Source organism: Nesoenas mayeri, assembly GCF_963082525.1.
Source record: "Nesoenas mayeri genome assembly, chromosome: 5".
Classification (NCBI taxonomy): Eukaryota; Metazoa; Chordata; class Aves; order Columbiformes; family Columbidae; genus Nesoenas; species Nesoenas mayeri.
The window spans coordinates 2523096-2539589 of NC_137548.1; the positions used below are offsets into that span (position 1 = coordinate 2523096).

General features: G+C 43.6%; 1 protein-coding gene across 2 annotated transcripts in view; it reads right to left on the reverse strand.

Annotated features, from left to right (window-relative positions):
• Positions 1 to 16494, reverse strand: part of SOS2 (SOS Ras/Rho guanine nucleotide exchange factor 2) — a 59508-nt gene that overhangs the window by 38179 nt on the left and 4835 nt on the right. For both annotated transcript variants that reach the window (XR_013922187.1, XM_080345403.1), the window contains exons 2-5: positions 9690 to 9815; positions 6573 to 6704; positions 1019 to 1183; positions 154 to 357 (exon numbers count right to left, since the gene is read on the reverse strand). Coding sequence is in view for 1 of the 2 variants with exons in the window: in XM_080345403.1 (XP_080201529.1) it covers positions 154 to 357; positions 1019 to 1183; positions 6573 to 6704; positions 9690 to 9815 (627 nt within the window). In the remaining variant the exon portion in view is untranslated. The remainder of the gene's footprint in view (positions 1 to 153; positions 358 to 1018; positions 1184 to 6572; positions 6705 to 9689; positions 9816 to 16494) is intronic.

Consider the following 16494-nt stretch of genomic DNA (forward strand, 5'->3'; position numbering starts at 1 on the left):
TTTTATTTCATATACAGTCAAAACTCATTACGCACTGACATGCAACAAATCAAGTTGAATTTTACCTCCGATGCAGTGAATGTGATATTGATACGTTATGGCTGCTAACAGAGCAATTAATGTTACGCATCAATAACCTATTAAAGGACTTACATTAGGTGTGAACAATTTTCGGTTCGATAGGAAAGCCTCCCGAAATACTTTGATGATGAGATTCAGCTCCCGCAGATATTGCCTTTCTTCTGCTATTTCGTTCCTCACTAGGTCATAGTAGTTGAGTTCCCCAGAAGAAGAGGGTTCGTCTTCGCAGAGAGAAACCAACCCAATGTCATCCTGATCAAACATATCCATCAAAACCTAGCAAAGAAATAGAAAACGTTATATGCGAGCCTGATTTTTACACTTGGCTCAAGCTCGGCTATTTCAGAGAAATCCTTTGAGTTTTTAATACAATACTTTCTGTGATCACTTTCACAAGGGAGTAATATTTAAACTTTGGCAGCAGAAGGCTGGATCACTTGCCAAAGCCATTTTCTCCTTTATAAGTCAGTACGACCTAGAAAACAAGTCACAATTCATGCAGAACCAACTCTGAAAACAAAGCATCTCGCAGAAGCCTTTGACAAAACCCTCCTGATACAGATAAAATCACACAAAAACGTTTCTCCTTTTTATGAGGATGAAAACTAAGTATCTTTTCTGTATTACAAAAGAAGGAAAGAGCTGTCATGACAAAGCGACATCAGGACAGTAAGACAGCTGAGAAATAAAGGACAAGATCATTTTCTGTCCTTGCATTGTTTTGTAAGCGCTACCACTGTTCCTAAACTGAATAAGCTCAACTTAAGTCTTTACTTGTGACAGGTCTGGCATGAATAAGGAGAAGCTTCTACATTTGGATAAAACGAGTCTCTCCCTCCTATCCCACTTGATCTTCTAAACATAAATTAAAAAATCACCTCTGGGATTATCTACCTTTGTATCTGTCCAAAAGATTCTTGTAATCCCACTTCCTTACCTTATCAGCACACATTGATACTTTAATGTCCTGCTGGGAGATCTCAAAGTGCCGTATGTTGAAAACATAGTTTCCAGCCAGCTTTAAAATGTCAGCTGAGATGTATTCCAAGACAGCCACGATATATAGAGAGACGTGGTAATCCACCTTGTAACCCAGGACCTCCTGCAAATTGAAAATAAGAGAGGGGGGAAAAAAAAAGCTATTTATTCCAAAAATACACTTGGAATGACAATTAACACATTGAGTTTTCTGCTGAAATTCATCTGGCTGTGTTGATAATTTACAGTAGCGTACCAGGCAGGGCAAAGGACATCAAATGAAGTTTGATCAGCTGCCCCCGAGGAAAGGTTTGCAAATACCTCCTTGTGCTACTTTGCCATATACCGACAGATGAAAAGCTACACAACTCTGGATAAGTCTGGACTCTTCAGAAAAAAAACCCCAACACACTTTATTTTAAATTGTTCTTGATGGAAGAAGTTGTCTTTCATGCAACTACACACTGTATGTTCAACCTGGTATGTACTGTGATCCATTTTAGTCCATTCTTTACATTTGGCTGAGAAGCTAAGCTATATGCATCCTTCCGTTACATAAAATAATTCAACTTTAATCATTAAAGTCTGAACAGAGGAAAAACAGGCTGAATATTGCACATTCTTCTTGTGACACATGCTGGGTGTTCTGCAGAACATGCACCACGTGGCCTCTTATTTTGGGCAGGATCATCAGGAATAAGCACAGGTAAATCCAAGCATTTAAATAATGTGCTCTTGTTGTATTTCAACGCATCTTCTAAAATCAGATTCTGTACCTATGTCCAGACACTCCTAAGCAAGACTTCACTTTAAAAAGCCAGTGTTGTCTAGGAAGGTCTTATTTAATGCTGTTTTCTTTCCTAACATCTCTTCTGCTCTTATTAACCCTCACAAACGAAGACATTGTGTATAAGAACAGTGATTACACCTGAAAAAGTGCTTTAGTTTCTTCTTATGCTTGAATAATGTTTTCTTAATGCAACTGGTGCCACAACGCTGCCACTGGAGAAAAGCATTTTTGAAGCTACGAATGAAAAGCAAAATCAATAGTGAAAAGAAATAGCGAAAAAGAGCAGTGTTTGAATCAGATTGAATTAAAACCCAGTGATTTAACCCTGGTTTATTGTCATCGTCACTCCTGGTGCTCCTGCCACCTGGGTTGGTAGCAGAACTGTATGATCTGAAACATTCTGGAGGTGGAGAAATGATGGGAAACACCAAAATATTCTCTCATCCTGCGTGGAAAAACCCTGACTAAAGCCAACAATCTCGCAAGCCTATAAACAGTGATCCTGGTCCTATATGATGCCCGTTGAGCTCTCCTGGATCAGCTACGGGTGATTTTGTGAGGACCCAAAGGCCTAATTTCGCATGGCCCGACAATCGACCGCTGATGGATGTCAACACATGAAAGTGAGTAATTTATAAAACCCACTAATGGGAAATTTTAATCGTAGGTTAACCTTTGTGTGCAATTTGATCTTACAACTGTCTATTCCTCTGTTTGTGCATTTTAATTTACCCTTTTTGCGTGTTTTAGTTAAGAAAACCCCCCTGTAAGTTTAGCATAAACCTTGCCATTTACAAATCTTTAACTCAATTGCTATTTGGATTGATTATAACAAATATCCTTGAATCGCTCTGTTAAATTGGCTGATGATTAAGTGCTACGAGTAATTATACAACCCAACCTTGTAACTTACCACAAAGTATCATTAAGTTCTAAGTCGAAGCTGTGTAAGGATTATTTTCATGACCAATTGGCACGGGGGATAGGATGGCAAGTTGTGTCACAAATGACTTACAAAAGCACAGGATCAACCCAAAGCCCAGTTTTCCAAAAGACAGGGCGTGTGATCATTGGTCTGACTGGGAAGCGTTAGAGATGCAGCAAAATGCTGTGGGGGGTTCAACTACGGACGGAAAACATAAAGGTGTGATTTGTAAGACACTAGGAACGTGTTTAGAAGCAACATATTAGGAAAAGAATTAAACAAAAAAGATGAAATGGAGGGACGTAAAGCCACTGAACTGTCGTGATCTTTAAGAGAGAACAACTGCAAAAACAACTTCAGGGAGCCCATTTAAAAATACAAAAATTAGGAGAAAATGTTGAAATGATTCAAAACCTCTTGACGTAGTTCAAATTAGAAAACTAATGGCATTCCCTGAGGATTGGGGTCATAACGTTTGGAATGATTCACACCTATCTCAGACAGAGATGACCCCCTGCTCATCTGAGTCTCCCCAATACGCTGAATTACAAAATCAGAATAAACTATGGGGTGGAGCTGGAGTCAGCACTTAGAAAAATAAACCCCCTCGATCTGATTCACGCGGCCAATTTACAAAAACACTGCAGCCATAAACCCAGAGAAAGCAAAGTGGAAATTTTATGTGTGTTTGCTTAACTGCTGGGGCCAGGATTTTATTAAGTGGGGATGAACCAAACGGGTTGTGGGGACCCAGCCCCCCAAATGCCCCTCATTCAATAACCAGCAGAGCGGCATAACTGGGCTGGAGGAATAGATGCATCAGAGGGAGGAGAACCATTCGTCATACCTATAAAATCTTTAGATGAGCTCTCGGGTGCAGTGATTAAAGCAGCCTGTACACACGACATTCCTACCGCAAAAACCATAGACTTTGCCATGCAAACCCATTAATCAGGGGAGCCCCAGCTGCTCTGAAACCTTACCTCATTGCAAAATGAGAGGAAATTAAAAGAGATACTGAACATAATGCTCTTTTAGCCATAGAGGCTGATGGCAATGCCGCACCAAGAGCATTAAGACATCTCCCCACCTGGGCAGAATTAACCCACAGCATCATAAATTATAGATGAGAAATGGGATGGGATGATATAACCGGTGGAACAACAAAAATGTTAGACGGGTTAAACAAACACCCCAGAGTGACCCACAAGGACCGGAGTCCATTAATCGACAATCGTGCAGGAAGAAAGAAATGAACTAAGGAGAAAAGCCTCAGCATCAGGCCTTCCTAAAGCCACCATTCACAGAGAGCCTATGAGCGTAATCCCAAATCTAATTCAAGTGTGCCAAAAATGCAATGACGGCAAAAGGGGAGAGCATGTTCCAAGTGCTCTGGCGCAATCGCCGCTCAGAGAAAATGTGATGGCCCTTTCCCCTCCCTTGGAAACGAACTGCAAAACATGAGACCAAAAAACAAAGAGTGCCAGGACAACAATGGGGTCTGTCCGCCTGGTGAATGGACACGTATCAGTAGCTAATGAAAGAGGTACTTAGATTTAATTCCAGTTGGTCCTTGATGGAAATTAGTAAAATTTCTAATAGACACAAGAGAATGAATCCCAGTACTACCACAGCAGAATGGTGAGAAGCTGGGTGTGTGACCCGGACAGCAAAGAAAGCAAAATTCCACCTGAAGGATGCCAAAATTTTTAGGCACTTGGTGGATTGCAGGTAGTGCTGTGATTCCACCAGGTACCCTGAGCAAAACAGAATAACCACAAATCTAATCTAATAAAGAATTACAACAATTTATGGGTACTTTAGGAGAACACAGGTAACCTGGATTTTCTATCATTGCTTGCCCAACATATTGGCTTTTATGAAAGGGAAAACTATGGAAATGGAATGCAGAACATGAATCATAGAATCATTTTGGTTGGAAAAGACCCTCAAGATCATCGAGTCCAATCATTAACCCACCCCTGGCACTGCCCCGTGTCCTGAGAACCTCATGTCCGTCTGCCCAACCCTCCAGGGATGGTGACTCCAGCACTGCCCTGGGCAGCCTGTTCCAATGCCCCACAGCCCTTTGGGGAAGAAATTGTTCCCCACATCCAACCTCAACCTCCCCTGGTGGAACCTGAGGCCGTTTCCTCTGCTCCTGGTGCTTGTTCCTGGGGAGCAGAGCCCGACCCCCCTAGCTCCAAGCTCCTTTCAGGCAGTTCAGAGATCAGAAGGTCTCCCCTCAGCTCCTGTTCTCCAGCTGAACCCCCCAGGTCCCTCAGCCGCTCCATCACACTTGTGCTCCAGCCCCTACACCAACTTCACCAACCTGAAGAGGCGGTCAAAACCCAAAACGTTGGGACCAGTACACCCTCACGACCTTATTGCGGTCAAATGGGCCTTTGTTGAACATGGTACTGACTGTCACCTGTCTCAAACTGGCCCTAATGGACCCAAGAGATCTTTACTATTCAGCTCAACAGCAGTGACTGGGACAGAACAGATACCTCGAATGGGAAAAGGAACTTTTGTCCTTAGTCCCAGCAGTTACACAAGTTGAGCCGCTAAGTGGTAACCCATCCAGAAGAACCCCACCGAGACTTGCATTGTTGTTCCTGTGCAGGCCCGGTACTGGGTACGATACCAGCGCAGCTCCTGGCGATGCGGTTCATCACAGGATTTTGCTCACCAGAGTCGTCATCACCAGCACGAACCCAACTTGGTTCAAGCGCCAACGCACCTGATGCACGGGGTGCAGACCCTCACTGCCTCTATTTGTGCTCATCAACATGGGAACTCCAGTCCATCCTGCACCACAGCTGACACGCACCTACGGTGCAGAATTTACTACACAGGGCAGGACGCAATTTAATGTTTCCCTGATTCCTACCACTGCTACTACTCCACAGGTTAAGCTGTCTGTGCACAGCTGTGCAGTTTAACTGTAGAACTATTGTCTGTCTATTCACTTGTGTGTGGTTTAATTTACCTTTTCTGTGTCTGTGTGTTTCAGTTAAAACCCTGCTGTAAGTTTAGCCTGGACCCTACCTTTACTAACCTTTAACTAAGTTGCTATTTTGATTGTAACAAATTTCATTGAATTACTGTTAAACTGGCTGATGATTAAGTGCTATTAGTAATTATAAAACTTATCCGTGTAACTTACCACAATGGATTAATAAACCCTAAACTGCTGCTGAATCAAAGCCGTGTAAGAATTCCCGTCACGACAACCTGTTATAATTAACGTGACATCTAAAAACTGAGATGGCCACTCTCCTCCTCAAAACCCACCAACAATAAAGTCTTTATTAGGTCCCTTTTACACCTTTGTAGATCTAGTGAGTTTAAACCCAAGGCACCAGTGACATTCAACAGTAACCGAAAGGCCACTGACACACATCTTAGTTGACAGTACACAAAGAACACGATCTACTTGTTCTCTCTTTTATTTTGGCTTCTACAGCATTTTGAAACAAATAAAGGCACTGAAACAGTGCTGCTGAAGTAGGTAAGGTATTTGAGTTTGTTTGGGGTTTATTTATGTTAAAAACTAACTAGTGTTTCAAAGCAGAGTAATATATAACACACTAATGTCTAGAACACGATGAATTTAAGGACCTACATTTATTACATAATACAATATATTCATCCTGTTCTACGGTGACCCTTTACTCTTTCAGCCACCATAAGAAACTTACCTAATTTCACACAAACTAAAGAAATACTTTAAAGATTATGCTGGAGGGTGTGTGGTGGGCAGAGCAACAGCCATCAGGTTGTTGGGTTAAGTACCTTTAATAAAGGATGTATTTTGTCCACAGGCAGCAGGAGAGGGTTTCTTCTTTTTCGTTTCTCTATAGCAGACTGCGCATCAGCAATCGCCCACTTGTCTATTGGATGAGGAAATGTCTTTTGAACGCGCTCCTGTCCAAACATAACGAGTGCACTTAGATTAACCGCAGGAATCAAAGAGAAGTTGAAAAAAAAACACAACAGCAAATTACTTCCCCTGCAGTATAGACAATTATCCTCCTCCTCAGTGTTTGTAACGGCTTTTCCTAACTGTTCTCTCCTTCTTACCCAACTCAGCTTCACTCTTTTCAATAATCCCAAACAGCCTCCCTTCCCTAAGCACGACAAACTCCTTTCAGTCTCCTAAAATGACTCCGCTTGATGATCTTTACATCACAAGAGCAGCAAGAAACCTCAGCTGAGACCAGGAGCCCAAAATATAAACAGCATCAGGAAACACTAAATAGTTTACAGTTTAAAGGAAAAAAACCCCAAGTTGTTACTGTTCCTATTTCACAAAAGTTCAGTGTAACTTGTCCTACATCAGAATCAAGTTTATGGCAGAAACTAGGAGGAGGGTTGTGATTAATGAAAAGTCTGGCTTAAGACTTTGGGCTCCACAAGACCACGCAGGAGCATCTTCACCACTGCACAGCCAGTCACCATGGCTGCAGTTTACAGTTTGCCATGGTAAACCAGAGGCAATTTAAGGTCACTTATATATAAATTCCCATTTTAACAGGTGAGACAACGCCCCCAACAGAGGCAAGTGCTTTGGGCAGCAGCCCCCAGCTGAACACATGGAATGTCCCAGCCCTGCCTTCCACAAAGTTCCCCAGGCCTCTCGCTGCAGCCTCTGCCAGCTGGGGAATTAAATGCTGGAAAAACGACTCTAAACTGAATTCTGACGACTGTTCCGATTTTGGAAAAACAGATTTAAGTTGGATAGCTCGAGGGAGCAGCCATCACTTGCTGCTACACAGCTACCATGTCCCTGCTCCACGTGGCATCCCTGAGCAGCTGTGGTGCCACCCCCAGTCTCTGCTTTGGACCCATAATCTGGGCCACAATGAGGGTGACAACCCTCTGAGGTTTTCTAGATGAGCTGAAGAATGATCCAAAGAAAAATGGTGAAATCTACATGTCCCTTTGAGAAAAAGATTTTGGCACTTATCTTGAAATTGAACAGGAGGCCTGAGGTCTTCTGAGGCAGCTTTTAAATATTCGCACATGGCCATTTAACGCTCAGCTTTCGGCATCAGCCGTCTGTGCAGGTAAACACATGGGGACCTTTCCTCGTGGGTATCGGTCGAAAGCTCTGGGCTGTTCCACCAAAACCAACCCTCCTTGAGATTCTACCAGGAGATCACCCGTAAAATGGATGTAATGTGTCATTCAGCAGTTTCCAGCACAACAGTTCACCAGAAACACCCGCCTTCTGCGCTCCGACCTCACTGGTCCCCAGCGTTCTGCGGGGAATGATTTGAAGGGCTTTTTCTATTTATAAAACCTTTACAGTCTGAGGTTTTAGACTTTGGATTTTGCAAATACTTCAGTATAATATTACGCACAAATAGCTCCATTAACTCCAGGCTCTTGTGGAAATATCTGCACGATAAACTTGAGAGATCACAGCTCGCCTGTTTTTTCCTAACAGCTAAAAGCAGCTGAGGAGCAGAGCCAGAAGCCTTGACTCGTGGATCTCGGGTGCCTGTTGGTGGTACAACCTCACCAACAACTTGCAACACAAAACCCAATTCTGCTTTCCCCGCTCTGGAAGATTCTGAATTTATTTACCTACAGAACGATAACGTTTTGGGGAAACTGTTACCACTATTTCAACCTAGCTTTGTGTTTTTAAATGGAATAAAAGTTATAACATTCATAGCTTTTAAATGTCAGGTATATTCAAAATACAACACGCAGGGATTTAGCGTCTGCTGTGATATTCATAAATACAATTCAGAGAGGTGCCGGTTATCTCAGAACGTTGCCTGTATTGTGTGCAGCTCTGCACACAGCGTACACACACCCAATTAAAATTATTAATTTGTACATGCACAGGGTAATTGTACCATCGCATGACTCAGAAGCAGAAATCTCGGGAGTCGGTGTGTACAATAACCAGCGCTCTCTCAAACCAGCCCGTGTGCTGAAGGGTTTGATCAGCTGAGAACTGGAGAACGAACACGGCTATTTCTCAGCTCCCCATCCAAAGTTCAAATCCAGACTCAAGGTGGATAACAGGCTGGAGAGCTATTAAGGGGCTATTAAATTTTGCTTTTATTTAGTCATGCTAGAATCTCTATGCATCAGTATTACAAAATACATTAATTATTAATTTTTGTTTATGACTAATGAATTAACTCGATGCTGAATAAAAGGCAACTGCCGCATCTAATAGGAATCTAAAACCCCTCAAGCAATTATTTTGTAAATAAATACATACATATATTCTTGATTTCCATGACACACATCCAAAATATTAGACAAGGACTTCATTTTGGTTTAGGCTGAAAACCCTAGACATATAGATTGATGTAAAATTAATACTCTACAAAGCTACAAGGGGCCGCAGCTCCATGAAAGCACTTTCTCCCTCTCGACTGCAGACTGCCGCGCACTCCATTAAAGCCCTCATTTTGTACGCGATGACACAAAAGCAGACAGCTGCAATAATACAAGAGCCTCAGTGAGTTCAATAAAGTTCCAGGAACATACAACTCTATTCCCTCAGCTGCACAATCCAGGCCTAACAACAGTAACCTTTCATTCCATTATTTCCTTTTTTTCTGTATATTTATGTCAAGGAGTAGGCCAGCTTGCAACAGCCTTAAGCCTAAGGTGCATTTGAGCAGCAGAAGATCCTTCAAAGTATTGTGCATTTATAAAAATAATGCTAAAACATAAAGATTCCCACCATTTCTATCCTGACATCCTGCACAGGGAAATGAGTTTCCAATTAAGCCTGCTTTGTGAAATCTGAATACTATATAATCTTTAAGTATTACCAGACTCTGCTGTTCAGATTTAACGTCCACCTGCACTGCTCAAAATACCTTTGTTCCTTTTAGTGATTCTGCAAGCAAGCGCTTGGTTTTCCAGTATCTTTCTCACCTCTACATCTTGGACTGTCCGCGGCTGAGCGATGCATAGCTTGTTTAGCAGCTGAAGTATCAACTCTTCAATGTAATAGAGGGAATCTTCTTTTGCTGAAAGGTTTGGATGAACCTGTTGCTGAACCTGTCCAAAAGAAATACAAGAATTAGGGTGTTTTTTTTTTCTCCCATTTAAAATTGTACAGAAGGAAGAATTGGGAACAAAAAGCAGGGCAGCTCTGTACTGCGGTGCTGCAGATTTGCACATGTCCAGTAATTTCCCACAAGTTTTTCTATGAAGTTAAGGTGGCAATTCCTACTCCTGCAAAGCTGGCGTCTCTGTTCAATTAAAACCCAAGTGTTTGGCCTTGATGGTAGAGAAGGAATTTCAAGTCAAGGCAGATTTCTGCCAGTGATGAAGCAAAAACAATGACTGTGGGTAATTCTGCAGTTATTCATCCACAGAATGAGTAACACGCAGTTATGTTACTAACCCTACTAGTGAGTACTGGGTGACTGTGAGCAGAGGAGGAACACGGACCCACCAGAGGAAAAGACCAGGTGAGGACTCTGGGGTAAGAGAACCAACCAGTCTGGCAGGGAACTGAACTTACGTGCTGTTAAAACCTGTGGCAATAAAAAGCCACGACACCGGAGAAGGGCAGGAACAATTCTCTGGGATGTCTCAGAACTAAAAACAAAGTAACTAGAACATGAAACGCTGTCTGAGGCATGAGAGAGATAAGTACAAAAGCAAGAGGGACCTAAGGAAAATCATGAGTCAAAATACAAGTGTCAAGACTAGGAAATGCGCTGCGAGAAAAGCCAACTTCCACCTCCCCCTAACGCAAGGCAGGATAACGCCTTTCACCTCCCTTCACGGAGGTTAATCACAGCTTTAGTTTCCAAGGCTGAGCTAGACAAGACAACCTGGAACAGGCAACGTCAGCTTAAGGGCCACAACTAATTCATCCTGGTCCTGCGTGGCTGTTTTCCTGCTAAAAATCCCCCCAAACTAAACACCAACCCCACCTTAAAAAAAAAAAAGCACTCAAGACTTAGTCTAGATACTCAGTTTTCCCTGGCAGCCTCTCAATCAGGAAAGCACTAACGAGATCTTAAACTATAGCCAAAAGATTTGTAAGTAATACAATCCAGGGAAATTCCCTACTCTCCCCATACAAACGATATGTTAATTGCCTCCAAAAAGGAATCTTACATAGTTACATTGGCATTCTGTACATGGCTCCAAACACAAGACAAACGGATCGGGAGTTTGTTGGGGGAAGGCAAGAACATCTTCGGGTCAAACTCTGAAATGCAGGCATTCCTCTCTCCAGAGACAACGGAGCTCAGAGAGCTTCCTCCAAATAGAGGAATTCATCATTTCATACCAATACCTTGAGGGTAACTCAATTTGTGGCCCTGGTGGCTTTTATAGATGGTGCAGACACAATCCCAAGAGAAGGAAGGCAGGTGTCTGGCCGGCTTCCTTCCTCCGGGTCAAAGGAAGGTGGGCAGAGCTGTCCCGGAGCCACCACAAGGAGCTACTCGCTGCTCCATCTCCTGCTGTGGGCTGAAAACTGAGGGGGCAGGACTGGGCTTTGCCCCCACAGCGCCACGGGAGGAGAGAGGAAGAGCCAGCACGGCCAACAGGTAGGGAGACAAAGCAAAGATGCATAGAGGGGATTGCTAGAAGGGGCATTAGGAAAAGTGTGGCCAGCAGGTCCAGGGAGGTTGTTCCTCGCCCTCTGCTCTGCCTTGGGGGGGACACAGCTGGAGTTGTGTGTCCAGTTCTGGGCTCCCCACTTTAAGAAGGACAAGGAATTACTGGAGGGAGTCCAGCACAGAGACACAAAGATGCTGAGGGGTCTGGAGCATCTTTGTGATGAGGAGACGCTGAGAGAGCTGGGGCTGTTCAGCTGGAGAAGAGAAGCTGAAGGGGATCTGATCAATGGGATTAATATCTCAGGATGGGTGTCAGAGGATGGACCAGACTCTGTTCAGTGGTGCCCAGCGCCAGGGTGAGGGGCAACGGGCACAGACTGAAACACAGGAGGGTCCATGTGAACATGAGCAGAAACTTGTTTGCTGGGAGGTGCCAGAGCCTGGCCCAGGCTGCCCAGAGCGGGTGTGGAGTCTCCTGCTCTGAGACATTCAAACCCCCTGGACCCACCTGTGTGATCTGCTCTGTGACCCTGCGTGAGCAGGGGGGTTGCACTGGGGGATCTCCAGAGGTCCCTTCAACCCAACCAGGCTGAGATTCTGTGAAGGGACTGCTGCCGTACAACTTCAACATCCCAGACACACAGGTGATGACATGGATGGAGAAGTCTACCAAGGACAGGCAGCACAGGGACCACACGGACCAACAATGGGAACCCAAATGCCTCAGGGAAGGGGGACACACACCAAACACGTGAAAACATACACCAGTGCTGATTGTAGTGGGACTGCTAATTAAGATATTACACAATGGTGGTGAACAGATGCTGCCACCCATGAGAGCTCGTACATGACACCCAGGGAGAGACGTCCACCCAGGGAACAACACACAGTTCTAGTGCTTAATTCTGCACTGGTGAAAGCACAGGTGAAGAAACACGTAAATAAAGCTGCTGTGCACTGAGAAGGGAATACACATTCTGCTTCTAATCCAGCTGTCCTGTTCTGTTACAGAGTTTTTGTACAGTCCTGTAAGTATCATTTAGTTTTCTGCACCTCAAACTTCTGCTTCATGGAACTGTTGCACAGCTGAGTACTACTAAAAGAAACAAACAAAAAAAAAAACCCAAGAAAACCAAAACCACTCCTTGAAACCACTTAAGCCTGCGGGTTTTCAACAATAGTCAGTGCGTTTCATGTTCTTCCTGAACATGAGTTTAATTCACAAAACAATGGGAAACCAGGAAGCGTCGAGTTAAGGTCCCGCCACGTCTCTGACACGAGCACTGCTGCAGAAAAAGCACGGGCTACCTAGGAAATAAAGATCTTTCCCCCATAATGAACCCTTAATGATGCTCAGAAATGACAAGAGGAGCTGTAAGATGAGAGGGAAGCTCTGCTCCCCTACAAAGAAAAATTGGGGACTCTCATTTTCCGTATCAGATCGCAGCCGTTCTCCTCTCACCAGGGTCACTCCTTTTAAAACCAGACATCCCTGCCACAAAGACTATGACTTTGCTTGTGATTAACTGCAGTTCACAGGTCTGAAAAGCTCCCAGCAGACTGGGAATATCTGACAGAGTTGAGGACGAGCAGAGGAGCATCTTGAAACCCCATCCGAGAACCTCAGCTTCACACAATGAACACAACCAGAAGCGCTGGAGTCAAGGTTGCTTTGAAAGGAGCAAAACCACCAACATGTCTTGGTTGAGACGACTCTTCCCAGAGGATTTAGAAATCGGCTTCCACTTGAAATGGAAGGTCCCACGCGGTCCCTGGCTTGAGGAGAAATTATTTTGGCGTAAGTGCCGTTACTGAGGGGGAAAAAAAAGCAATTCCACAGCAAGACAGTGTTTTTCATAGCAAAACAAGAAGTTACAAAAGCTGGGCACTGGCTGACCAAACCAGATGCTGCTGTAGCAAGGAGAAAACACTTATCTTTACCGTATTCACCTCAACCCTGAGTGAAGGGGCTGGAAAAGCAAGGAGAGTCTGATAAAACACAGATTGTATGGAAAAAGCAGGAGGAATTACTGAGGACATGTTTCTTCCTTGAAGGGTTAAAACACCTACATCCGCATGTTGCACCGAGCAGCAAGAGCTCTGCTGCAGGACCTCTGAGCAGGTGTCAGAGGAATCTGATGTTTTAACCTATTTTCTCTCTGAAACCACGCAAGCGGAGTGCTTGAAGTCACTAAAGAAGGAGATTAAGATTAGTAGGACTATTTTTTACCGTGTCATTCATCTCGGATCATTCCTTCACAAGCCGTTCCAAGGAGCAGAAATAAAATGACAGGTAGGAGTCCCCTAAGCGCAGCATTTAAACGCGGCCTTAAGGCCTTTCTGAGGGACCGGCTTTTATCTTAGGTGGGAGTTCATAAGCTGCTCCTTCCCTTGCTCATCTTTCTCACTCCTCCTTACTCTTCCACCCCTCCAACAGCTCAAAATTCCTTCTCAGCGAGACGTTAATAGACTTTACAGGCCCCTGGGAAGAAGTCTGTTAAGATGAGGATGAAAACTGTTCAAGCTCAGTGGTATTAGGACTAGAAACAAATGGATCGTATTTTTTTAGAACTAATCTAAGGGCAAGCTGGATTTTGAACCACAGGAGGTCTGGCATGAAGTCTGACTCTCAATAATATCTGGACTTGGGGAAATTCTGAAGTCCTGAGTACAAAAGCAATGGTCAAACAACCAAAATAAAGGGGAATAAAATAATAGAGCCAAACTTCTTTTTAGCCCGTACCAACGAGACAAACCAGCAGTTTGGTTATACTGCCTAAGTATATTTTTACATTATATATGTATTTTTGTAGTAAAAACACACTCAGAAAGCTCTGGTTTTGTTCCACAAAACAAGATTGTTCATTAAAAAACCAACCAACAGAAAAATCCCAAACCCACAACACGCACATCAAGTCTCGAGACGGCATTTACCATCACAAACACAGAAATTCATATTAAGCCAACAAACGTCTCTTTTTAGGTCGGGCTTTTCTTCCTTCTCATCTTTTATCTTCTCAAGATAACACTGCCTGTTAGAAACACAAAACATCTGCTCCAAAGGCATTTTTAATCCCTCATCTGGATGATGCTCCAGAGGACAAAGGGAACCAGACGTAGTAACTTAAAAGCCTGGGATGCTCTTATTCAGCATCCGTATTCCCAATTTTTAAGCATAACTACAGCATAATTCTTTAGAAAGACCCACAGAGATTTAAATGCTTCAAGAGATATCCCTAATAAAAACGCACCGTCAGCTTTTTAAAAACACCCGCACTAATTTCTAACTTTATTTCTAGTACAGCGATTTCTAGATAGCCCGTCTGCTACTAATAAACGCTGACAGAGGAAGCATATGAAGTAGTGTCTTAAGCAAAACGGAACTTCATTTATCTTCATACGGCGTTTTAGCCGTTTTCCCTGCAATTCTAAACATTTGATGCCCAGTGAGCAAAATATTCTCACAATACAATAAGTGAGCTATGTAAAGCATCTCGGGTGCATCCTCATCCATCAGCTGCCATCAAAAACACCGATCACTTCAGGCTTGCGTTCATCGTGTCCTTTTACGCAGAGTCAAGGAGAAACTCAAATGTGTGTATATTTATATGTACACATATATTTTAATCTTTAAAATGGATGGAAAAATAAGTATTTGGATTTTATATATATATATATAAAAAATGGCTTGTTTAAATTGAGATAAGACCTGAAAGAACCAGGCACAGCTCCTGCCCTGTGATAGGGAAGGAAACCCCCCGGCTGGCGCGGCGACCGCTGCGAGCATGTCTTGCTTTGATCAAACAGCTTCTCAATCTCCCCCAACTCTTCAACACGTCATTTCCCTGAGCTGGGAGCTGCTCTGGGCTCTGAACTCGGCACCCGCTCCTCACTTCTTAAATCCCACCCTTCCCCAGAGGAACCGCTCGCTCAGGCACACTGAATTATTCAAACGGGCCGGGAACTTTGCAACCTTTCTTTTAGAAGATACTATAATCAAAATTAAGTCACGAGGAACACAGGCCAGCAGAGTTTGGAGCTGCAGAGCGAGCTTTGAGGTTCTATTTTAAGTGAGCAGATGTGAAAAAGCAATAAGGAACAATAAATGGTAAAGAGCAAAGATACACACTGCTTAAAAACAATTTTAAAAGGTCAAACCTGCAATTTGAAGACACGGAAGACTGTCAGAGTTACTGCTTTCTGAACCAGGTGGTCATCGAAATGATGTTAAAAAGTCATGGGAAGTGTCAGGAGAGTAAAGAGGCCATAAATACAGGGAAAATATGTCCTCGGCACGTTTTTTTTTACATGAGGAACCTGCTGGGCTGAAGGAACAGCAGCACATAGCTCATCTGAAAAGCCTGGGAGAAAGGGAATTGGTGAGGTAATTAGAAAAGCAAATCCCAGACTCGACAGCTTCTCCCGAGGAGATTAGATAATGCTTGCAGTGTGCACAGAGGAGAAGAGAGGTGAAGAACTGGGGAGAGCAGGAGAGGAGACAAAGGAACACGGCAAGAGGTGAGCGGCTCCAGAACATGGGTGAAACGGGGAAAAAAGCAGCACATTCTGCCCAGTTCTCCCAGTGTCTGGTTTATGGGGTGTGCAAAGGGGCGAGATGGCCACACACGAGGGGAAAAAGGCCCAAGAGCGAGTGGAATTGTGGCAGTCAATAGTTCGGTTTATTTTTTATTCCTGGGACTAGTTGGCCTGGTAAGTCTTTAAGCCAATGCAAATGCTTATTTCCATGTTCATTTAAACAACATGGGTAGGAAGTGTTTCTTCTTCTAACTTTATTTCAAGTCACTGGCTGCGAAAACTCTCGAAAGCTCTCGTATTACCATTTGCCAGCTGTTAACAGGGTTAAAAAAGAAAAAGAAAGAAAAAAAATAGGGTTTAAGGACCAGTCTCTTTGGTTCCAAGTTTTATTTATGATAGTGAATATTCATGCAAGAACAACAACAAAAAAGCCAGCCTACTTACTTATAAGGGACTAAAACCAACCTATAACAACACCCACACACCCCTGGGAATAAAAAAGGTCGGAGGAGTTATATTTTGCTTACAGGGGGCTTGGTAGTGTCCCCTGCGCAGGGACCTGCTCCCTTCCCACCTCCAGCATCGTGGACACCGTGTTGTGAGGCAACAACGTTTGTGCA